The 26,078-nt window shown below is 41.1% G+C and overlaps 2 protein-coding genes across 2 annotated transcripts in view; both read right to left on the bottom strand.

Moving 5' to 3' along the window:
* Positions 1–1,073: 1,073 nt before the first annotated feature.
* Positions 1,074–5,715, bottom strand: rps8a (ribosomal protein S8a). The gene is made up of 6 exons (XM_084328085.1): positions 5,669–5,715; positions 4,762–4,868; positions 4,436–4,535; positions 4,019–4,194; positions 2,235–2,364; positions 1,074–1,224 (listed from the first exon to the last, which is right to left on the bottom strand). Exons 1-6 carry the CDS (start codon positions 5,670–5,672, stop codon positions 1,115–1,117), a joined length of 627 nt encoding a protein of 208 aa, XP_084184211.1. The 5' UTR covers positions 5,673–5,715; the 3' UTR covers positions 1,074–1,114.
* A 6,242-nt stretch (positions 5,716–11,957) lies between these two features.
* Positions 11,958–26,078, bottom strand: part of hectd3 (HECT domain containing 3) — a 35,065-nt gene continuing 20,944 nt past the window's right edge. Inside the window, exons 15-20 of the mRNA XM_084327951.1 lie at positions 24,269–24,475; positions 14,917–15,046; positions 14,729–14,803; positions 14,548–14,629; positions 14,339–14,410; positions 11,958–12,171 (exon numbers count right to left, since the gene is read on the bottom strand). Of these exons, the coding sequence (XP_084184077.1) occupies positions 12,087–12,171; positions 14,339–14,410; positions 14,548–14,629; positions 14,729–14,803; positions 14,917–15,046; positions 24,269–24,475 (651 nt within the window). The 3' untranslated portion in view covers positions 11,958–12,086. The remainder of the gene's footprint in view (positions 12,172–14,338; positions 14,411–14,547; positions 14,630–14,728; positions 14,804–14,916; positions 15,047–24,268; positions 24,476–26,078) is intronic.

The following is a 26,078-nucleotide window of genomic DNA, read 5'->3' as shown; positions in this document are numbered from 1 at the left end:
ATCTGTGGTGTTTCTGGTCAAATACTAAATTAATGATTACAACTATAAGGTGCTTAATACAGGGTACAGCATAGTATAAAATGGTACCAGAGTAATAGTTGTATATGGCCGGTCTCTGGAGGTGACACAATACAAGGTTCATGTCTATCGGTGACAAATTGCCACTCAATACTCACATCACTTCCAAAAACAGCACAACACTGGCGAGTTCACTTGCTAGGTAAAACATTTTGATCAGTTTATAGTGCACCTCCATATATGACAACTTAAAATATATTTAATAACTTACATTAGTGTAAATGTTAATTCAGCCAGATGGAATATTCAGATACTTGAATGTGCACCAATTCATTCCTAGTGCTAGAGATTGAGACAACTAAAGCTGTGATAGTATTACATGTTTGATGACCTTGGATTAATTATAAAATACAGCAAAAGCAACTATTCAATAGAAGGTGCCATCAGCATTTTAAATTCTAGATTAGTCAATATACCCACAAGTTAACCTAACTTGACCCTCAGCAACGAGGAATTGTTACCATTTCAGCCCACAATCATTTTTACACCAAGATTCCCTGCAGTGATCCATTGTCAAATATAATTTTTCCATTTTGTTCTCAGCCCTTCTGCTGACTGAGGTTGTAGTAGCACTGGAATGACTGTATAGCCAGGGGAAGGGCATACCAGTCACAGCAACAGTGAGTGTAGTCACCCAAACACCTTTGGCCAAAGTTGTACATCAATGAAGACCCAACACCCAGTTCATTTTAACAACATTTATTTGTATACTTTCCCTGTGGAAAAAAAAATATCAAAATAGGTTTCACAATTTGTTCTCAGCCTTCGAAAGGGAGGAGCCATTGATATAGCTCAGCCCTTCTGCTGACGGAGGTTGTTGTAGCACTGGAATAAGACTTGAAAGCCACGGATGGGCAGACCAGTCACAGTGACAGTGCAGTGACAGTGCAGTGACCGTAGTCACCAGAACACCTTTGGCCAAAGTTGTACATCAATGAAGACCCAAAAGCAATAAACTACCACAAGAGGCTAAAAGAGAGGACAGCACACAGATCTGGGACGTTTGAGTTTATTGACGTATCAAACAGCTGTACATCTATTTGCCTTTCTTGGCCTTGATCTTCCTCAGGTAGAACTCCAGCTCTTTACCCTCAAGGACGTAGCCGTCTGCTCTGCCACACTGACCAGGTCTGGAGGCAATGCAGGCTGCAAGGTGGGGGAGAGGAAACATTTAAATTAATTAAGTAACCAGAAAAACATCTGCAGTAAAATCACTCTATATAACAAAGGCTGCATTTCCATAGTCTACACTTTTATAATGCATGGCTACATAAGAATTGAATCCTTGCTAGGTTGGCAAGTTCTGGTCTTTCTCAGGGTCACAAATATCATCACTTGACATTCAGTAGCAGAACTGGACAAAGATATCATCATAGAAAGACTGTTAGAACTGTTAGTTTTAACCTGTAGCCCTATTTTCAGAAATGTCACCTAAAGGTACATGCCTAAGTAAATGGAAGATTGCTCCACTTCTACAAGGTCAATTTGCATGTAGGAACATCTAGGAACCTGGGGGTATGTATTCCCAGTGTCAGAAATGTTTTGTCTGTTACTAGGCTTGAGTAAATTGTAATGGGAAAATTTTTAATATAAATCACGATTTTTTTTGTTTGTATCTGTGCCGGTGAATAACACCATGAAAACATTCCAGCCAGGCAGATTTTTTTTACCAGCCAAAAATTTGAAATAGCTTTAGTATATCGCCATGTGTAATTACTATTACTATATACAGGGCTCTACGCTAACCTTTTCCCCAGGGAGCACATGTGCTCCTAAATAAAATAAAATTAGGAGCACACAAAGACATTTAGGAGCACAGTGAACATTTTTCATGTAACAGAGTTTATAAACAAACTATTTATTACATGCATATTACTGTGCGTGTGCATAGTAACTAAGGGACAAACACTTTTCCACCATTATGAAGCAATTTGTGTTTCAGGATCCCATTCACTATAGTGGCTGTAATACAATCTTTTTCATATCAGCTATGATGCACCGATGGATAAATGTTATTTGATGTCATCATTTAATGCACCGAAGATAAAATTATCAAATTTAATATTCGTTTTTGAATATGAATTAGATAGTGAGCGCACCTACAATGCAGAGACATTTTAAACAAAGTGATGCAGCTCATTAAACACCCCACTCACCAAGCAGTTTGCCCTGTTGGAACTGTTCTTCCAAGAGGGGGCTGATCTTGCAAGTCTTCTTGCGTACGTCAAATTTCTTCTGGATCTTCTTTGACCTTTTCTTGTTCAGGACCTCTTCTTCCTCAGGAGTCTACAGAGAAAAGGTTGAAGAGCATTAGATTCTATCAAAACAATGTCTGTAATAAGCCTTGTGTTACAACAGTTGCTAGTTCCATATAAAATATTAACCCAAACCATTTAAGGGGGGTGGGAAAAAGCGATATGGACATCCAAATACATGAATCTGTATACCCGAGAATCAGTTTCTATAAATTTGTATCCATTTAAAGAATGAACAATTGCTATTGCTATTTTACCAACCTTCACAATAAGAATTTAGATTTGGCAAGTTCTGGAAAGTTCTCGATTACATTTCTTGCACATATTTCTCCTAGTATGATCTATCTCAGTGTCATGAATATCGTCACTTGCATTCAGTAGCAGAACTGGACAGATATCATAGAAAGACACTGTTGGAACAGTTTGAAGTGAACATATGAATGGACATCCAAATCTATTAATCCGTCTACTCGATTTTCATCCATTCTAAGAATGGACAATGCAGTAACCTAATGTTTGGTGTAATGTGTATATGGATATTCAATCACTGCTGAATAAAAGCAGGCCTTCAGTTTTCAGCCTGATTGTCCACGACTAGTGACCGGCAGACTGTTGTACACCATCAATGATAGTTCTTAGAAAGAAAATTGGAAACTGCCAAAATCTGAACGGCAGGTCAAACAAAAAATGTATGGGTCACCCTTAATACATTTATTCATGTCTATCACTCTCATGTCTTGTATGGAAATCTTAAGCCTCTGTTCAGTGGCAATTGTCAATGTCAACAGCTATTCCTGACCGGAAGGCCAGGCAGCTGATGGTAAGAATCACAGGCAGAGGGCTGCAGAGACTGCAGGTTTTTGGCTGACAAGAGGAAACTGGTTACAGTACTCACAAATGTATGCTATATATGAATCAATCTATTGTTCCATTATGGTAAGAATGTATAGACAAACTTCTACAAATATGCATACTATTACAAAATGTGCCGTTTACTGTATTAAAACAGGCCATTGCCCACGTGTAGAAATGCACTGATTTGACCCTCAGTCTGTCCTTCACAACTGAACCACAGGCGACAAGACTAACTCTAGATTCTTGCTATTTTAGCCTGTTCTTGTTTAGTCGTTTGAGGCCAGGCCCCAAAGAGTATAAAATGCCATGTTAGTTCAACAAGGCTCTGGCTAAGTACTGACCGTGTCCACTCCACAGCTGTGATGTGTATTCTCTGTAATAGTTTTATTCACTCTAATAAATCTTTGAACCTAAAACCCTCTTCTTAGTCTCTTCAAGGTCAAATTAACTGAACCCGACATAAGTCAGCTACGGAAGTTGGAATTGGTGCATCTCCAATAACGGCAAAAATGATTAAAGTTGAAATATTGTAGGACCGACATGTTGCACACATCTTACATTACAAAGCACACCATCCTCTAATTATAGTCTTCCCCAGTCACAAATATCATCACTTAACATTCAGTAGCAGAACAATCAAGATATCACTAGAGAAAGACCACATTTTAGCATAAGCTTTAACCAGATGTTGGGTTTAAACCCATTGGTAAAATTGCGGTTGCACATGTGCACCCGTTTAACCCAACATTTATCGCAAATACAAGGTAGACACCTGGTTAAGACCAACAATGGTGGCTCAAAGCAAGACAGGCATCAGTTTGTCCACATACCAGCTTGGCTCCCTTCTTGCGTCCCAGAGGAGTGACGTAGTGAGCCTCATACCACTGCCTGAAGGGAAGGCTGTCGATGAGGACAATGCAGTTCTTCACCAGGGTCTTGGTTCTCACCAGCTCGTTGTTTGAGGCATTGTAGACCACATCGATAAGCCTGGTCTTGCGTGTGCAGCCTGTGTACAAAAAGTCAAAATAGCATTAGTTTATTAAAAATATATATATCCTAGGTTAGTCAGACCCTGGGTTGTACAAGTCTTTCTCAGATGTCTATATTATCATCACTTAAACTCAGTAGCAGAACTGGACAAAGTTATCTTCATGGAAAGACATGTACCCCTGGTTGCGACCAGCCATTAACCCCATAAAAAAAGACTACATGTACCCCTACACCCCATACCCATGTGGGAAACTTACCCTCAGAGCCCCATGAGTAGTTGCCGACATCAAGCCTCAGAGCACGGTATTTCTGGTTTCCACCACGGACTCTCACTGTATGGACACGGCGAGGTCCAATCTAATGGGAGAGGGGGGGGACCAGTTAAATTCAAAGTAGACTAGATCACTATGGCTTTTGAGTCAAATACTTATTTTGCAGCGTGTCAGAGTAACTATGACAAGTCCTAACATTGATAGGCCCCAATATTTGAAACCAAAACGGTCAAAAAAAGACCTACCTAAGGTCATTTTTTCATCACCCACACCGCAGACAAACAATGTCACACATGTTGCCCTTTGCTTACTTTTGTGTTGGCAGCTGGGCGTCCAAGCTCATACTTCCTCTTCTTGTGGTAGGGCTTGCGTTTACCGCCGGTCTTGCGGCGTTTATGCCAGTTGTCCCTCGAGATACCTGGATGACAGAATTGGCGTTAGTTAGGTGAATGGCTTAACAAAACAAAGACGACTCGTACGCTTACTAAATGCTCGAGTGATCAGTTCTCCAAGGTTGTTATCCGCACACGTTAGTAGGAAACAGCATAGTGAATCATCACGTCACTCAGCACTACACTCCCTGCACATGGCTACACTAGCGTGGGCTGTTGCCGTTTGACGGCTAACGTAAGGCTAGTTGGGTAAACAAATAGCTAGGCAGAGTAGCAATAATAGTGCCATTAGTTAGGTTGTAGAATTCCGATACAAATCTAATGCACTGCCGTGAATGAATTTAAGACTTGTTATGTTAGCTAACTGTTACCGTTACGTTATATTATCAACCTAGAAGCCAGGCTAGCTGCCTTGTAGCCACTGCTAGCAGTCTTGTTATTCACCCTAACCAGTGTTCAAAGTAAACGAGTTTAGGTAAGTTAGCACATTAGTCTAAAATTAACTACAGCATGGCCACCCCTAGTACACAAGTTTAATATATGACTGCCAATGTAACAAACTAGAAGAAACTAGACATTTGAAATCGAAGCGAGGTTTGGCGTCAGTAAGCTACATGGCCGATGCGAGCAGCCATCTTGCAAATGAGACATCACTTTGAAATAATTCATTAAAAATAAGAATAAATGACAAAAGCAAACAAGTTAACTATGTATATGCTCAGATAATACTAAGCTTCAATATAGCCAACCATTATTCTAATATTCCTGTTGTAACACATCTGATGGACAAGGATTCTCTCTCCGACCCGAGAAGGAAAACACGTACCCATTCTCAGGCGCCGGCTAGAAAGAGGACCCGCAAGGGTTCATGGGGATGTTTGAAGCTCTCATCTATCGCGAGAATCCACGAGATAGCCCGTTTCTTCCGGAGTGCAGTGTTCCCCCTATGGGTGCGTGGGGATACTGCAAGGGTTACACGTGATTGATTGATTGATTGATTGATTGAAAACTTTATTAACAGATTGCAGAATGGGTACAGTACAGTACAGCTCAATACATACAATTGTTAAGGGGATGCAGACCAGAGAAAGACTTTCGTCTTGTTTACATCAGGGTCCCCCATTTTCAATTCATCATAACATATATGACATACATGACATACAGATAGACAGTACTGCTACATCTATACATTTATGACATACCAGATTTGCAAATACAGTACTGTTTGTGATACGAAAAGAGTCCAGAAAAGAGAGTATATACATTTGACGTAGAAACTGTACATTGGAGGAGGTTGGGTAGGTGGGGGGACTGTACATTGGAGGTGGTTGGGTGGGTGGGGGGGAGGTTGGGTAGGAGGGGTGGGTCCCTGTACAACTGTACAAGCAAAACTGTACATTGGAATATTGACCATACTTGGTAATTTACTGTACATTGGAGGGGGTTGTGTTAGGACATTTACAGGGGCCAGTTTCGAATTGCAGTCTCCTGTAGGTGTTTTTTGAGAGTGTTTTTGAAAGTGGATAGTGATTCACATTCCTTTACAGCAGGGGTAGGCAACCCTAGGCACGCCATTTGCATAGGCACAGGGGGCAGCATAAAAAAAAAAAAAAAAAAATGAAAATTATATATATATATATATATATATATATATATATTTTTTTTGCTTTGAAATATTATAGTGAAATATTTTGCACTGTTGTCGCATTTATCTTGTTGAAGTCCTCCCACAGGTTCTTTTTACTACCACATATTTAATTGAGACCCTTTATTTGTTTATTATTTCAATTTAGCTGGAAATACATTGCTACATCATTCAGTAACATTTGCAGAGCCTTATAACAAAAACATTATTACGGTCACCATTGTGACCAGTGGGATTAATCAACAAATTGTATTATTTATTTTTCTATTTCATTGAACATTGCACATGTTAAAAGCCATTTTTTTACTCAAAATGTGAGTATTACCAAGTCAACTTGTGTTCTTAAAACAATGACAATAAACATAGTTTTATTAGGTTGAAATAATGTGGTTGTGTACTTATTTTTCTGTTAACTTATTATGGATTGAAAACTGAAAACCTTAATGCACAGTAACTGAACTCAATATTTTTAAGTTCTGGTAACTTATTATTATATATTTTTTTACAGTGTAGTCTTGCGATCAATCAAAACTTATTTACACGATATACCTCACATTCACCCTCCATTCACATCCTGGTGTTCTCCATTAGGCCTGTAGGTGGAGCTATGACAGCACACGTACAGTACACACACCAATGGTGTGTGATGTGTCCAAAAATGAATGGGAAAATGTGAGTGAAATGGTCGCACTGTATGCAGCTGTTTGTCAGCATTGCATTCCCCCCCCCACCCCCCCAACTCAGATTTAGGGTTGATACAACCATCATAATAATATTGTTAATAATAACAATAACAATAATGATGTAATAATGTAAAAATTATCATTAAAAAGACCTGATTATGAGAAAAATAAATTACGATGCATGGAATATTGTTGAGGCACACTAGTTACAACTATATTTCAAACAGGCACTCCATGTCAAAAAGGTTGCTGACCCCTGCTTTACAGCTTTGGGTAGGGCGTTCCACATTGATGTGGCATAATTGCGAAACGTGTTTAGTCCCTTGTTTGAGCCGAATCTGGGTTTAACATGATTTGTGGAGCTCCCTCTGGTGTTGTGATCGTGGTATTCACTGACCTTTGGGAAGTATTTTGACATGTACATGGGTACCTTGGTCGTGTAGTGTATCTTGTAGACCAGGCCCATTGCAATTTGCTGTACTCTGTCGTCTACTCTAAGCCATCCTAGGTTGTCAAAGTGGGCAGGGGTGAGGTGGGTTCTAGGAGTAAGGTCAAGCAGTAGTCTGACCAGTTGGTTTTGAGATGTTTGTAATTTAGTTTTTAGCGCCTTTGAGGTGCTTTGGTACCATGAGGTGCAAGCATAGTTGTAGTACCCTTGAATGAGTGCTCCTGCCAGAGTCTTCAGGGTATTCTTGTTTACCAGTGAGGAGATCCGGTACAAGAATCGCACCCGTCACGAGGGGATTATAAAAACAAAACGAAACACAAACACACCAGTGATCAAATGTAGCTAAATTAACATAATCACATTTTATATTAAACATTAAATATGATGCTATTCCCCACGTTACGACAAGGAATTTGTAATATACTGTATAAACGATGTATTTTGTGTTACAAGATTGATTGAACTTTATTAACAGATTGCAGAATGGGTACAATACAGTACGGCTCAATACACACAATCGTTTAGGCTTTAGGGGATGCAGTCTGCAGACCAGAGAAAGACTTTCGTCTTGTTTGAATGAATGAATGAAAACTTTATTTAACAGATTGCAGAATGGGTAAAATACACGGCTCAATACACACAATTGTTAAGGGGGTGCAGACCAGAGAAAGACGTTTGTCTTATTTACATCAGGGTCCCCCATTTTAAATTCATAATGACATTTATGACATACACAACATACATGACATCATGACATTTATGGCATAGGGACATACGACATACATGAATATAGTACTGTTACATTTGTGACATATACAATATGCAAATATACAGTACACCCCCTCCCTACACAGTACACCCCCTCCTAATGTACAGTCTCCTCCCCATCATATGTATATATGTTAGGATCTATGGGTAACAGTACTGTATATTTGCCTATCGTATATGTCACAAATGTGAAGACCATACCCATATCAAAACAGCAGTCAAAGTGTATATTTTCATTTTTACTGATGTTTTGTAAGATTTACCGAAAATAAGAATTTATCGGAAAAATGCTAATTATATCTCTTTTATCGTAAAACCGTGAGGAAATGACTAAATCCAGATTTAACCCTGCCATTGGAAAGAGGAGCCTTTTCCCTATCCATAGATGTATGATTTGGCCATAATAAGGTCAAGGTCAAGTTCAAGGTCAAATATGAATTTATAATTAAAATCGATTATCATTTATTACTGTATCTACAAATCCTTCAGTTTAATCATCTTCCCTTTATTCATTTGCTTAGATTTTTTGTACACTTGATCTCAATAAGGTGGTGAATGAGCTCAGTGAGCAAGCTTGGTTTGCTCACAATTGTAACATAGTGTTATTCACCGGCACAGACGCAAAAAAAATATCATCATTTATATTCTCCTTTTTTTCATTACAATTTACTCAAGCCTAGTAACAGACACAATGTTTCTGACACTGGGAATCCAAAACCCCAGGTCCCTAGATGTTCCTAGATACCAAGAACTTGCTAATTGACCTTGTAGAAGTGGAGCAATCTTCCATTTACTTAGGCATGTACCTTTAGGCGAAATGTCTGAAAATAGGGCTACAGCTTAACAGGAACAATTGTGTGTATTGAGCCGTACTGTATTGTACCCATTCTGCAATCTATTAAATAAAGTTTTCATTCATTCATTCAGACTATCTATTAGGGGGGGGGTTGGGTTTGGACATTTACGGTGGCCAGTTTCGAATGGCAGCCTCCCGTAGGTAGGAGCGGTTTTGAATGTGGGTAGGGATTCAAATTTTTTTACGGCTGTGGGTAGGGCATTCCACATTGTTGTGGCATGATTGTGAAACGTGTTTAGTCCCTTGTTTGTGCCGTATCTGGGTTGCACATGATTTGTGGAGCTCCCTCTGGTGTTGTGATCATGGTATTCACTAACCTTTGGGAAGTATTTTGACATGTACATGGGTACCTGAGTGGTGTAGTGTATCTTGTAGACCAGGCCCATTGCAAGTTGCTGTACTCTTGTCATCTACTCTAAGCCATCCTAGGTTGTCAAAATGGGCAGGGGTGAGGTGGGTTCTAGGAGTAAGGTCAAGCTGTAGTCTGACCATGTTTGTAATCTTGTTTTAGTGCCTTTGAGGTGCTTTGGTACCATGAGGTGCAAGCATAGTTGTAGTACCCTTGAATGAGTGCTCCTGTTAGAGTCTTCAGTTTTTTGTTTTTTTTTACCAGAGAGGAGATCCGGTACAAGAATCTTGTTTGTTGGTTGACTTTTTTGATTACATTGGATGCCATCTTGTCACAGGAAAGATTTGGAACCCAGGTATGTAATTTCATCTTTCCTTGTGACAATATTGTCACCCACTGTAACAGAGAAGCCGTTGGTCTTGCTGAGTTTGTTATTTGATCCGAAGAGAATGGACTCTGTTTTACCCAGGTGTAATGATAGTTTGTTATCAGCCAAGTTCTGAGCTGAGGGTTTGTTCAACCTGTAACTTGTTCTTGTCAGAGACCAGCAGGGCTGAGTCATCCGGGACCGTGAACAGGAACAAGTTGCATACTAGGTTAACAAGCGGTGTTGGCGCTGTGCACGAAAACATCAAGCAGCCCAGTGTACACTGTACACTGAAGAAACCTTGCAAGATATGTCAGGGAAAGCACCACCTGGCTCTTCATGAAATAAACGTGAGAGTTTGTTATTTGATCCGAAGAGAATGGACTCTGTTACCCAGGTGTAATGATAGTTTGTTACTCAGTTAGCCACCTTCGTGAAATACCCCGTTGTGTGTGCTAGCCGTCTTCTTAGATGAGGCACACTCATGTGTATTATTATCTGTAACAGCAAGGCATAAAGCTATTTCAGCCTGTGTCAGGCCTTGATTGAAGAGATATATGACGCAGTGATCAATATCCTCCTGCTCCTCTGACATTGCTACACTGAATGATGTTTCCTGCAGTGATTTAATATACTAGACTATCGTTTTGTTTATCCCGTTATCTCTGGAAAACATTTGTTATTTCGAGATAGACATAAATAACTTGAGATCTCGAGAAAACTAATTAAATTAAAATTAAATTAAACGGAGTAAATCAAATGTATGAAAGTATGGCCTCTTAGGGCTTCCGTAGAAAATATTACAAGGGGGTAAACATTAAGAGGGAAACAAACAACCCCTAAACGTTTTGAGAACCACTGTCTGCTTCAAAATAAGCATTGCCCCTGTACACCGTATATGAATGGACGTAGGCATGCATACCACTTGTTGATTTAATTGATTTCTTGTTCATATAATTAAAGTAGCTTGAGCTCCAATGGGCGTATCGAGTGGCCACTGGCCAGCAACAGCACTGTTGACTGTGAGATGGTAAATGTAAATGACCAAGTATGGCTTTGTCAGTATTCCAATGTAGTGTCCCCCCCCCCTCCTCCAATGTACAGTTCCTACGTCAAATGTATATACACTCTTTTTCTGGACACTTTTTGTATCACAAACAGTACTGTATTTGCAAATCTGGTATGTCATAAATGTATAGATGTAGCAGTAATGTATATCTGTATGTCGTGTGTGTCATATATGTTATGATGAATTGAAAATGGGGGACCCTGGTGTAAACAAGACGAAAGTCTTTCTCTGGTCTGCATCCCCTTAACAATTGTATGTATTGAGCTGTACTGTACTGTGCCCATTCTGCAATCTGTTAATACACTTTTCAATCAATCAATCAAACAAACCCCTCTACTATCTCCACTCAACTCCAACCCACATTAGAGCAAAACAAAAAAATGTAAAGAGTGCAATATCAAGAGGTGCACTTTGCCTAGAAGTCACTTTTTGATGGCATTACTGATTTTACCTCTAATTGTTTCAAGATGGTGCCCTACCATCATGAAAGAAAAACCAGAATGTTCAGTGAACTGGACAAAAATGAATCAATGGGATGTTGAAATAGGAAAGCAGTCCTCTGACTTCATTGCTTCCATTTTGATTTGCGCAACACTGCCCTATTGACGGGTTGTTCCCACAAGCTTAAAATCCTTTCAAACAATAAAATATTCTGTGTCAATTCTCCCTCTATTCCTTAACCCTTTCACTGCCACACGACAGAAGGTTAACCCTTTACTATCACACAACAGACGGTCGTGTGGCAGTGCAAGGGTTAACATGCGGTCGTGTCGCAGTGAAAGGGTTAACCGTTTTGGTAGTGCGGCAATGAAAGGGTTAACTGACAACACCATCAAGAAAATCAAAACATACACAAATACTTCCTCTCATTAGCATCATCACACGAGAAGTAAAAAAAATTATAATAATTAGTATTTCCATATAGTTCTTTATTATATACAGTTATGATTGATTGGCAATTGTGTAAGTATGGTGGTAAACTTGGCAATAATTCTTCTGCTAGACAGCGAGTATAAGGGTCTTGGTGTGTAGAGCTCCAGTGGTCATTTGGAAGGTGGATCACTCTTCCCACGGGCTCATGTCTGTGTCAATGGCCACGCAGTTGTAGGCAGCATAGCGTAGCTTCTCCTCGCAAACCTTTGCACTGCAAGGAAGTGGAGGACAGAGGAACAGTGTTCATTCATTCATAATATATGTTCTCATATCAAAGTTTAAAAGCATTCACCAAGGTTCCTGTGCAGCTTTTGGAAATCATATTCCATGACTATTCTTTGACATGTACCTCAATTCCCAACACCCGTATTTGGTAGCATTTATGTTGTCTATGCGTCTAGTTCAGACTGTAGGCAAAAGTGGCCAGAATCAGATTGAACTTTTGCTCATGTGACTCAGATCAGTTCATGACAGTGTGAACAGCACAAATCACAGAATCAGATTTTTTTCCAATTCTAATTTGGGCCACTTTCATATGTAGTCTTAAATCAGATACAGGTCTGATTTATTTTGCAATGCAACCTCAGTCTGAGCAGTTATGAGTCTTTCATGTGACTTTTACGTCACTCTAGTCTAGATTGACATTTGTCACAATTTTTACATCCATCTTCTTTATTGTTCATTTGCGCATGCAGGTCAGCTCGGGAGCGTGACCGGTTCACACCGGAATCTGATATTAGCCACATTTAAACAATAATGTGAACAGCCAAAGTAAAAACAAAAAAATATCAGATCTGAGCAATAAATAAGAATCGAGCACCAAGGCTTGCAGTGTGTGAACAACGCCTATGTTACTCTTTCTTGAATGGCTGATTTAGAAGAGAATAAAACTTTATTGCCACATCGTCTGAACACAGTACAGGTGAGTGAAAATCTTTGTGTTTGGTTCCTAAAGGCTGAATTATAGTTCTGCGTGGGCCGTCACAGCTCCTTCCTCTGACCATATATGGCTACATCATACATGACCATCATAACTACATGTTGTCGGCATCGCCCCGACGTGAGCTTAAGTTTTTGACCAGCTGCATGGTGACCTTCGCCGTGGCCTCAGGCACTACCCTCGGCACCACATGTTTAAATTTAGCTTTAACCTCACAGCAGTGATGGCAATAGAAAAATTTAATTAAAATAAAAGCAGCACAAATGGAAGCCTAAAACAACAACAATAGCATTAAAAATAGAATACAGTAGCATAAACATAATACAACATGTTATCTAGTGTGGATGCAGTGTGGAGTGTTCATCCATCTGTATGCGCGTGTATGTGTGTGTGTGTGTGTATGTGTGTGTGCGTGTCTGTGTGTGTGTGTGTGTGTGTGTGTGTGTGTGTAGTGGGCAGGCAGGTAGCAAGTCGTTGGTGTCATTGAGTCTGACTGCCTAGGGGGAAAAACTGTTCGGGAGTCTGTTCTGGAGTCTGCTGGTCCGGGCCTCGAGGCTGCGGTTCCGTTTGCCGGACGGCATCAGCTGAAACCGTTTATGGCTGGTGTGGCTGCAGGCATTACTGACAAACCATCCGTTGTATATATCCTGGACGGATGGGTTTTAAGGTTGCGGGTATTGCTTTAGCAAACTACAGCTATTAGGGCTTCATTAACTGGGACATTTAAAATTATTATTCCTTAAAAGGGTAAGTAGATCCACCAGCCAAGCTCAACATTAACTCATTCCCCGCCAACGACGTACATTTTAGCTTGATCCTGCAATGCTTTCATACCTATCGGGCTTATAACCGTTTTTAGTGTTATATGCGAATGCAGTTACTGACAATCAAATAATTGTCAGTAACGGCATTCGTGATGCATTCATGATGGAACATAATACCTATATTGTAGATTTGATTCCGGAACAATAGCGGGTTCAGGGAAGAAACGGCAACGTCTACAATGGAATCAATGTATACTGCCATAACTAAGCATTTCATGAATTACCCTAGATCGCTCTTAAAACCATACTTATATTCACCACGGTATAACACGGGAACGTATGGATGGAAAAAGTATCTATTTTTTGCATCTTGACCGGAAGAAACTCAATGTCAAATGACTATAGTATTGTATCCATGGCTATAATATATAATATAGATTTAGCTCTACAAACAAGGTGACTAACTCCCATCGTTTACAGCGTGGCAGTAGCTACCACAGGATAAGGCTAATAGCTGGCAGCCAATGAGTTAAACACTTGATGAGTTGAAAAACCAAACATTAAGAACAAATGTCAAAGAAATGTAAAGAACCTTTTGGATATGTATAATTTTGCTAACCTGGGAAACACAATAACATTCAAAGACATTTTGATAGAACCCGGGTATACTGTACCTTGGGTAATTAGGTAAATAAAGGGTGCTGGAACATGTGGAGGATTGTGGAAGAGCATCTGTCGTTTCAGAGCTAGATGAGAAAATAGACCATGTTAGAAAAAGTCAAACTGAAAACCAGAATGTTCCATAAACGTTGCATAAGATACATTTCATGTTATTTCACACAAACAAACGGTACTCTATTTTGAGGAATGTACCCTTACTTACCCTTGTTTGTCAGGAAAGATGTATATAGGGGCAGGAAGACGACTTCTCCCGGTAACGAACCTTAAGAACCTGCTTCGATCCTCTGAAATGACAATCCAACAGAATCCTCAGTAACCAAGACCCCAGGATATGTCTTCAGCAGTAACACACGTCTCACCAACCAGAAGGAATAAACACTGACCGTTGGTGAAGTTCATCAGGGCTTCCCACAAGTACTGAACTCTAACATCCGTCTGCTCCAGGTCCTCGTAGCGCGCTGTTGGGAGATCGGAGACAACATTTTCAACATTACCCTCCGATTAACAACACAGTCTTTATAGGACGCATAGATATACACTTGATAGCTTGGAGGATGTCCAGACAACTCACTGAGTCGTTTAAGCGCCTCCACCGTGATCTCAGGATCTCCGCACACTTTCTTCTCCACTTCCTGCCAGGTCAGCAGGTCCAGCACAGCCTGAGGCACCACCTTCAACAGCCCTGTCTGCATGGCTGCGATCTGAAATGCCCACAGTTTAATGTACAAACGGCTACGGAAAACGTTGTGAAATAGAAGCTGTGACTGATTAGCAGGGCTTCTTCCCACGCTCTGTAGTATTTGATTTTTTATTAACCTTTATTTACCCAGGGTAGGTTCGCTGAGCGGATGCTCTTTTTCAGGAACGCCCTGCTTCACATTCACACAGTTCCATTCACACCTGGGAGCTGCCCAGTACAACCACAGTCTGCCACCGTTGGCCACTGAGCAACTCCACTGGAGCAGTTGGGGGCTAAGTGCCTTGATCAAGGACACTTCAGCGGTTGGTGTTAAGGGGATAGGAGAGTTATTAATTCACTTCCCCAGCCCAGATTCTTTCTGCCGGTCCGGGGGATCGAACCAGCGACCTTCCGGTCACAAACCTGCTTCTCTAACCATTAGGCCACCGCTGCCCTTGTAGTAGCCTGGCGGGGGGGGGGGGGACGACGACATATAATTGGGACTAATAATTAGCCAATCAGAGGAACTAACACTGTTGTCAAGCGTGGGGAGCAGGAGAAACATGGCACCTTGCTTGTAAATGTTCTCTTTTTCCACCTAAACGGTTCACTAAAATATGTGTCTGACAACATTTTAGGTGAGAAATAGGTCTGAATTAATATTTGATCTGCAACGCCTAGTTTGACAGTTTGATCTGAATGTCATGAGCCAGGCACGCCACAGTTCCGGAGCGCAGCGTGAGGAAGACACGTTGGTCTCTAGTGATTGGTTATGTAAAATCAAACCCCGCCCCCTCCCCCACAAAAATCAGTTAGAGTGGAGATAATGTCAGACTGAAGATGGAAGCGTAACAAGTTGACAATTATATCTGATATCACGCAAAACTTTTATGGACATTAAGCCAAAAAGGCATTGCTAAGTAAAAAAAATAATTAAGAAGAGACAAAATATTTAGCCTCTGGCTCTGTTAATCTCTATTGCATCATTTTTTTTGTATTTTATTTTTTTTATTATTTTTTAAACAAACACATAAACAAACATGACAACGCACGATAAGATATACAAGCATTAGTTGACAGTGCACATCCAATGAAATCACATTTTAGTTAATTGTCTTATACAGGATATACCCTTAATACCTGTTATCTAAAAACCTACACACATATGCTCTAGCTCGTACCCCCCCCCCTCCCAGACCCCCCATTGGATAATCCATCCATTTTCCCTCGCTCCTAACCAGACATTACCATTATATGCTAGCTTTTATTTTCTCCACTGCTTCTAACCACAATGTCATTTTGGATTCATTGAGACCCAAAATTCTTGCTGTAGATATTTCTTGATAGATCACATCGAGATATGTAATAATCCAGACCTTTCGGCAAATTTTTTCCGGTTGGAACCATCGTGATGCTATCAGCTTTTTAGCCATTGTGATACCCGATAAAACCAATCTCTTTAGCTGTGGATGTACTGCACACTCAAAAACATCATTCAGCAGTAATACAGAGGGGTGTACAGGTATATTCAAGTTAAGAGATTTGATAATTGCTGGGTCACCTCTTTCCAGAATATCTTAACTGGTGGGCAGTCCCAGTACATGTGCATAAATGTCCCCTCGTCCCCATTTGTACATAAGGAGCATTTGGAGTCTTGTATAAGACCCATTTTTTTCAGTCTTATAGGAGTCAAGTATGTCCTGTGAATATAGTTAAGATTGATTTGTTGATGGTCCGGGTTCCTTGATGTGAGTCGAACATTTGCCCAGGCTTCTTGCCAATCAAAATCACTTTCCAGGTCTGGTATATCCCTCCTCCAGACGGAGTCTAGGTGGAGGGTTTCATACGAGGACGTTAGTAATTGATGATAAAAATCTGAAACAAAACCTCTCGATGTCTCTCTTTCATAGAAGAATTTGTGGTATCTGTGGTGTTCAATTGGTTTCTTTAATGGAACACCTTGAGTCTTCAAACATAACAATAACTGTATGTAAAAAAGATGTGTGGACTTGGTGAGATTACATTTTTTGCGTATTTCTTCATAACTACAAAAACCATGTTTGTTAAAAACATCCCCTAATGAGTGTATGCCTTGCTTTTCGCATATAGGGAATCTTATAGGTCGTTTTCCAATCAAGAGTGCATTGTTATTGAATAAGGGAGTATGATTGTGCCATTTATGTGGGTTAGGATATTTTTGTTGTGTTTCACGCCATATCCGGATCGCATGAGTAATTATGGGACCAAATTTCCGTTCGCAATGCTTAATTGATCGTTTAGTGTATGCTATGTCCTTCAGTCTATGTGGGGCTACTATATTTTCTTCTAATTTTCTCCAGGATACTAATGCTTGGGGATCAAACCATGTTGTCAATGGTCTTAAAGTGTACGCCTTAAAATAGTGGAAAAAATCTGGAAATGCCATGCCACCGTCTGCTTTATTTCTCTGTGCGGTGGATCTTTTTATACGTGGTGGTTTGTTATTCCAAATAAATTTGTATGTGGAGGAGTGTAATTTTTTCCAGTAACCCTCTGGAGGGGGTAACGGTAGCATTGAGCTGAAGAAGTTGATTCTAGGTAGTACGTCCATCTTAACTATTGATATCCGTGCCTGTACTGAGTTTTTAAGTTTTGCCCACCTATCAAGGTCGTCTTTGATTTTGTTTTGGATTTTTGTGTAATTGTGCTTCACCGTTTGTCTTATGGTGGGGAATATTTCCACTCCCAAACATCTAAAGTGTTTTACCATAGGTATCTCTCCTGGGAGGGTTATATCATTTTTTGCAGGGGCGTTAAGTGGAAGGAAAGCCGACTTCGGCCAATTTATCTTAAATCCCGATAAATCTCCAAAGTTCTCAATCAACTTGAGCAGATGAGGCAGTGTGGTGTTGGGGTTATGCATGAACAGTATTACGTCGTCCGCATATAAACAAATTTTATGTTGTGTGCCCTTGATTACGATTGGTTCTATGGATTGGGATTGTCTTATATATTGTGCTAAAGGCTCTAATGATAGATCGAATAGTCCGGGACTAAGAGGGCAACCCTGTCTAGCTGAGCGTGATACCGGAAAGATTCCGGAGGTGATTATACCTGTTGTAATCATGGCCGATGGGTCTTTGTATACTACTTTAATCATATCAATGAAACCTTTACCTAACCCCATCTTCTCTAATACTGCCCATATATACGACCATTCCAGCCTGTCAAAAGCTTTCATTGCATCCAGGGACAGCATCGCCTTAGGTATGGTGTCGTCCTTGTCGGCATCTAGTACGTGCAGTAATCGTCTTATGTTATCAGTGATCAGGCGGCCTCTTATGAAGCCAGTTTGGTCCGGATGAACTAAAGACGTCATATGCTTTTGTAATCTGATGGCTAATACCTTAGAGTACAGTTTGATATCGGTTCCGAGGAGGCTTAAGGGTCTGTAACTACCGCACTCGGTGGGGTCTTTGTCTTTTTTGAGGAGGACTGTTATGAGTGCAATATTGTCATTCTTATGGAAGTTCCCCTCCTTGACTGAGTATAAGATCATATTTAGTAATAAGGGTCCAATTATGTCCCAACAAGAGAGGTACATTTCTGGTGGGATACCTTCTCTTCCAGGAGCCTTACCACTTTGCATTTCGGATATGGCCTTCTTGAGTTCCTCTAGTGTGATCGGTGTTTCTAACTGTTTAGCGTCATCCTCTGAAAGTTTAGGGAGAATAATTTGATTAAGATATGTGTCCATTTTGTTTTGATCGAAGGTCGTTTCTGATTTATATAAGTTGGAGTAGAATTCTTTGAATGTCACGTTTATTTTTTCAGGGTCTGTAACAAGTACTTGTTGTGCTCTAATGGTAGTTATATCTGCACATTTTGCATTAATTCTTAATCGCATGGCTAATAGGTGACTAGGTTTAGAACCTTGGGAGTACTGCTGTTGTCTTGTGCTACCTATTTGTATTTCCGATTGTTGTCTGTATATGGCATTGATCTCTTTTTTTAGTACATTAACTTGATTTTCTAGTCGAGTTGAGTTGTTGTATTGTAAAGAATTAAATAACGTTGAGTAAAGCGTTTCCAGTTCAGCCAGTTTTGAGCATCGATTCTTGCGCATTTGAGGAAAAGCTATCAGTGAAATCCTTGATCGTTCCCTTTACCGACATCCATATTATTCTGGGGTCCTGCACCGAGTTTGCATTCTTCCGTAGGAATACTGTAAGAGCTTCTTTGAGTTGTGTAATGAATTCCTTGTTATTAAGCAGCATCGAGTTAAATCGCCATCTTGGGGCTCGGGAAGATAGTATACCAAATGTTCCTTTTAGGAGTAAATAACAGTGATCTGATAATGCATTGGGTATCATTTCCACTTCATAGTTATCAAATAGTCTCGGGATGCAAAGACATAATCTATTCTGGATAATGTGTTATGTCTCGCAGATCGACAAGAGTAAAATCAAACCCCGCCCCCTCCCCCACAAAAATCAGTTTGTAGGAGCTATTTGATGGTTTTTGTGCTTAGTTTGTAGTTTGTTAAGTTCATCACTGGGTGGCAGCACGGAGCACTGGGTGGCAGCACGGAGCGCATAGGTTTTGAATAAAGGCACAGGTGTATGCTATGTCAATCAAGGTATCTAGGTATGGGTGACGGAGAGATCTCACGGTTTTTACCGCATGAACACACGCACGTACCCTCGCTCGGTTTAAATATTAGTAACAGCATTATGAAGTAATTATTGTTTGACTCATCACTTGTATTGTGCTAAATACTTGAATTAAATGGGAACTTCACCCAACGGCAGGTGACACAGACTCGACAATGTGTATTTTCTAAATTGCGCGTCAAAGACGAGGCATCCCCGCACCCAACCGAGCGTCTATCAGAACATCAAGATAGCCGCTACACAAGTAAAAACCTGATCTTACTTGGACAAATGGAGGATTTTGGAACCTGGCTTGGAATGCTGCTTCTGGATAAAGATCATCATCCCGAGATAGCACACCAAAGGAGGACTGGTTAGTGTATCGCACTGGGCTGCTTGCTAATGGAGCAGCAGCATTGAAAGTTTTGTTGTTATTGTATTGACTTTTTTTCACGAGAGAGACTCCAGTCTCTTAAAGGAACAGTACGTATTATCAAAAATGAGTTTACGTCATGATATTGTGGAGCCCAGCCAAGGGCAAAATGTTTGTGAGCCAAGAATAAGAAAGCCTTCTGTAAAGGGATTATCAATTTTGATCGAAAGGCTCCAAACTGACAGAAATGCATATTGTACACAAGCAAGGAAATTGAAAAGGGAAATCATCACTCTTCTAGTTTCCAATGACAATGTAAATCTTGTGCACCAAAATCTAAAACAGTTCAAAGCTCTATGTCAAGTTGCCTCTGAGGCACATAATACATTGATGACCGAGTATCCTACAACTGAGGATACGCAGAGAAAGCAGGACGAATGGTTTTATGCAAAAAAGGAAACAAATGATACATTTGTAAATGAAGTATCAACATGGTTGAGCGAAAATGGGATTTTTCAGGTCAATAATGATAATGCTGAATTGGAAAAAATGAAATCTGATTTGCATGAGGAAATTAAAGCTGGAGACAGTGCGTCTAATGTGTCTAGTAAAAGGTCAAGAAGCAATGCCAGTAGAGCATCATGTTCTAGTACTGCATCTGCACGTTTAAATGCCATGGCAGAGAAAGCGGCTTTAATCGAGCAAACCGCTGCTCTGCAAAGGAAACATGAAATAGAGGCACAAGAGGAGAAACTCAGACAGGAACAAGAGAAACTCAGAAAAGTTAAGGAGCAACTGGAGCTTGATACACAAATGGCTGTTGTTACTGCAAGACTTTCTGTGCTGGAAGGCAGTGCCGTTGGAGGAAAGGCCCCTTCAGATGGAATGAATTCCTACCTGAGCAAATCTATGAAAGAGCTGAGACCTCAATTCAACCTACAGGCAACTGCATTTGTGCCGAAGGAGAACACCCTGATTTCGGATCAAGGCTCAAGAGCGCCACCTATCTTTTCCACATATGATGTGCGACCAAAGGTGAATATGCACACACACTTTCAGGAGAAAGTACAACATCATGGAATTCCACAAGCAAAAGATACTACTCTCATGCCACAGTGGCAACCAAACACTGGGACGTCTCTCACCACTACTCTAAAGCATCAGTCTCAAAACGCTTTCACAGCCTCGACTGCTGCACCTCGTAGGTCAGTAGCTGCACAGGAACGACAGTCTACACAGAACGCTGCAGTGCAGAATACAGTGGACCAGGATGCCATTTGTGGAATCATGCAAAGGCAGAATGAACTCACCACATTGCTCATTCAACAGCAAATGTTATCTACTTTACCAAAAAGAGATATAACCATATTTGATGGTGATCCTTTGCACTTCATTTCCTTTGTTAGGACATTTGAACATTGTGTTGAAGAGGTAACATGCAGTTATCAAGACTGTTTGTATTTTCTGGAGCAGTACACCAGGGGGAAGCCCAGAGAGCTGGTGCGAAGCTGCTTACACATGCCACCACAACAAGGATATCAAAGAGCAAAAGGTCTTTTGAAAGAACACTTTGGTAATGAGCACAGGATAGCAACAGCCTACATGGAAAAAGCCTTTCGCTGGCCTGTTGTTAAAGCAGAGGATGTAGAGGCGCTGCAGGAGTTCACGCTGTTCCTAAGAGGGTGCTGCAACGCTATAACAGAGATACAGTACATGGAGGAGATGAACGTTCCATCAAACATGAGGAATGTTATGATGAAATGGCCTTACAAGCTGCGGGAAAGATGGAGGTCTACAGCTTGTGAGATACAAGAACGGCAAGGCTACAGGGCCACCTTCCCAGAGATGGTAAACTTTTTGGAGAAACAAGTCAAAATATTGTCTCATCCCATTTTTGGTGACATTTCAGATGCACGACCAAGCATCACATTAAAGCCTGTAGATAAGAGCGCGCCGCTACCCAGGAGCAGCATTAAAGGAAGCAGTTTTGCAATAACCATCGCAACCAACCAAGCTGAAACTGTGCCCACAGTGCACATGATGCCAAAGCAGCCTACCGTAACTAAGGAGTTGTCCCCAGAGGCCTGCCTCTATTGTGAAGAGCCACACCCGACTATTCTGCATGTCCACAACAACGACAAATTGACCAAGTCACAAGAAACACCAGTCAGTAGTGCACTTGTGTCTCTTCAGGCATGTGGTTGTACTGGGGCCGGAGACCACGACTGTACCCTTTCCATTGTTCCAGTACAGTTGAGATCCAAGAAAGGAAATGGAGTGCTGCAGACCTACGCCTTCTTAGACCCAGGAAGTACAGCAACCTTCTGTACCAACCATCTTATGAAGAAGCTGAATCTACAGGGTACAAAGACCAACATTCTTATGCGCACTATGGGTCAAGAAAAGGTCATTGAAAGCCAAATCCTTACAGGACTGGAAGTGTCCAAGTTGGATAATAACCACTTTATGGAGCTCCCAGAAACGTTCACACATGAAACAATCCCTGTTTCAAAGAGTAACATCCCTACTCAGCAAGATATTGAAAAATGGGAATATCTGAAGGGTGTCAGGATCCCAGAATTGGACGCTGATGTTGAACTTTTGATTGGAGCTAATGCATCAAAACTCATGGAACCCTGGGAAATTATAAACAGCCAAGGTGATGGACCTTATGCCGTGAGGACCCTATTGGGGTGGGTCGTCAACGGTCCTTTGAGGGGTAATAATGGTTGTCAGAGAAGCTGCTCGACCATATATGCCAATAGGACATCCATTGTCAAGCTGGAGGAGCTGTTGGTCTCTCAGTACAACCAAGAGTTCAACGAGAAGTCACTGGAGGAGCAGCAGGAGATGTCAAGAGAGGACCTGAGATTTATGGAGATCTTGGATAAGTCTATTTGCATGCAGGAAGGACATTATTGCATGGACTTGCCTTTTAAAGTGGATGACATCACCATGCCAAACAACAGGTGCATTGTGGAACAGCGCCTTCAGGGTCTGAAAAGAAAGTTTGAACGGAATAAGGGCTACCAAAATGAGTACACAGATTTTCTTACTCATGTGATTGACAGTGGCTACGGAGAAATTGTGCCTCAAGTCCAGCCGGACTACAAAAATGGCAGTGTGTGGTATCGCCCTCATCACTGGGTGTGCCACCCAAAGAAGGAAAGACTGAGAGTGGAAAAGCGAGCACACACCAGACGTGGAATCTTTCCAATCGTCAGTCCCAGTGACCAGTTGGGGTTCTCATCACCATTCACCTTGCTACCAAAACTGTTGTTGCAAGAAATGTGTCGAAGGAACATGTCTTGGGATGACCCCATACCCCAGACATTCTCACAACGATGGGCAAAGGGCTTGTACGGGCAGTACGGTTGAAGACCAAAACAGGGCAGTTGGAGCGGCCCATATCCAAGCTCTTTCTGCTTCAAGAAGCAGTGTAAGGTCTGGCGGTAAAGGTCACGACCCAACGTTGAGTTACGTGCTGGTAACCTCTGGCTCAGAGAAGAACCAAGAACATTTGTTATAGCTCCTTTTTCTTCTTTAATGTAATTGTTTTCCACCTTCACATTTGGGGCCGGTGTGTAGGAGCTATTTGATGGTTTTTGTGCTTAGTTTGTAGTTTGTTAAGTTCATCACTGGGTGGCAGCACGGAGCACTGGGTGGCAGCACGGAGCGCATAGGTTTTGAATAAAGGCACAGGTGTATGCTATGTCAATCAAGGTATCTAGGTATGGGTGACGGAGAGATCTCACGGTTTTTACCGCATGAACACACGCACGTACCCTCGCTCGGTTTAAATATTAGTAACAGCATTATGAAGTAATTATTGTTTGACTCATCACTTGTATTGTGCTAAATACTTGAATTAAATGGGAACTTCACCCAACGGCAGGTGACACAGACTCGACAATGTGTATTTTCTAAATTGCGCGTCAAAGACGAGGCATCCCCGCACCCAACCGAGCGTCTATCAGAACATCAAGATAGCCGCTACACAGTTAGAGTGGAGATAATGTCAGACTGAAGATGGAAGTGGAGCGTAACAAGTTGACAATTATATCTGATATCACGCAAAACTTTTATGGACATTAAGCCAAAAAGGCATAGCTGAGGTAAAAAAAATAATTAAGAGAAAATATTTAGCCTCTGGCTCTGTTAATTTGTTAATCTCTATTGCATCATATAGTTGTAATGCCCTGAAATATGCTCACACATAAACATCAACACACACACACACCTGCCGCTTGCTCTCGTCCAGGCGGGCTCTCTGCACCAGGCGGATGAAGTCCCTGCGGTCCTCGTAGCGCACCACCCTGCTGCCGCCCCCGGGGATCAGCTCCATCACCTGGCCGTGGCTCAGCAGGGAGGTGAACACCAGCTCCTCCCCGAACTTGAACTCAAACGTCTCCTGGTCCATGGTCTCCATGGCCTCCAGCAGCTTCACCTGAAGACACACAGCAGAATTACCATTAAAGGCCATACGTTGGCTCCTTTCTCCCTTTTTAACCATCTGCTCTTTGGTGACGCCAGGAGGAACCACCTGATCTACCTGGAGTCTGTTCCCTCATCGGTCTGAAGACTGAGTACATAGTGCATTGAGTACATACTACATTGAGTACATAGTGCATTGAGTACATAGTGCATTGAGTACATAGTACATTGAGAACCTAGTAAATTGAGTAAATTCAAAACACACTGCTGTACATTGAGTACATAGTAAATTGAGTACATTCAAAACACACTGCTGTACATTGAGTACATTGAGAACAGAGTACATTGAGAACATAGTAAATGTAATACATTGAGAATGAGACCACACTACTTACTGTACATCGAGAACAGAGTACATTGAGAACACATTGAGTACATTGAGAACACACTGATGTACATTGAGCAGTGCAGTATTGACCTATCAACCCCCCCCCCCCCCCAAACAATTTGTATGAAATAACTTTTGTAAATTATTTTATAGTAATTTTCTTTCATACGTTTTTGCTAGTTTGGCCGTGAAATATGTGTTGAAGTCTGTTCAAAGTGGTCTTAACACTTTGAGTGCCAGCGACGTGTTATGTCGTCTTTTCATGCCCCCCGTTGAGTGCAGACGACGCAAATTGTCGTTAGATTTTTTTATTAGCGATCTGAATTCATATTTCATCAACCGAGTCTCCCGTTGGTACAGCAGCCCCTCTAGGAGCTCCGATGGGAAAATACCACCCCCTATTGTCTATCCCTGTGTAACTGCAGGCCATTCGATTATACTGGTGGATCTGTGGAGGGGGAGCCTCCTCGCTCCACTATGCTGGCGAGGGATCTGATGAACATGGACGTGATCGCGAGATGGAAAGCAGCCTGGAATATATATTTACAGCAGCCAATAATCAATCAATAAACGCAATCGATATTTGGAATGGCGATCAGGAATTGGAATAATCTTTTTGGAGAACATCTGATCTAAGGTAAGGAGTCTATGTTACCAGTTTTAGGATAATCAGAGCTGTATTCACTGATATAACAGCGTGTCCCGTATGTATATGTGTGTGTGTGTGTGTGTGTGCTATTGAGGAAATGAGAATCGATTTCTCAGCTCGCTTCTATAGCGTGCATAAATAGTAAATACACATATACTATCGATAATCTAGCGTTTATTTGAAAACGATCATAAATAGGCAGACAAATGACCACGTGTCTAGTGTATTCGAGAATATTCCAATAAATGCCGTTTATGACGGAATCTTTCTATTTTCCGGATATTTTCGAGAAAACGATAGCTTTTCGAAATGCTATAAAAAGGATATGAACAGATTAAAAAACAATCCATTTCGACAATATTGACTGCAAACAAGTCATTGATAAGCGACGGGCAGATTAGACATATACGCCATAATTTAAAACATAGATTATGCGTTTTTAACGCTATCATTGAAGTGGATGATGGCACTCAAGGACATGGCTGGCACTGTCTGGCACTGAAAGTGTTAAGAAGGTCTTAAAGAGTCATAAAGGAACCCTGATTGAGTACGACCAGGGGTGTGGGGATGGTCTGTAAT

Source organism: Notolepis coatsorum (genome assembly GCF_963971535.1).
Source record: "Notolepis coatsorum genome assembly, chromosome: 13".
Classification (NCBI taxonomy): domain Eukaryota; kingdom Metazoa; phylum Chordata; class Actinopteri; order Aulopiformes; family Paralepididae; genus Notolepis; species Notolepis coatsorum.
This window is presented reverse-complemented; position numbering and strand designations above follow the sequence as displayed.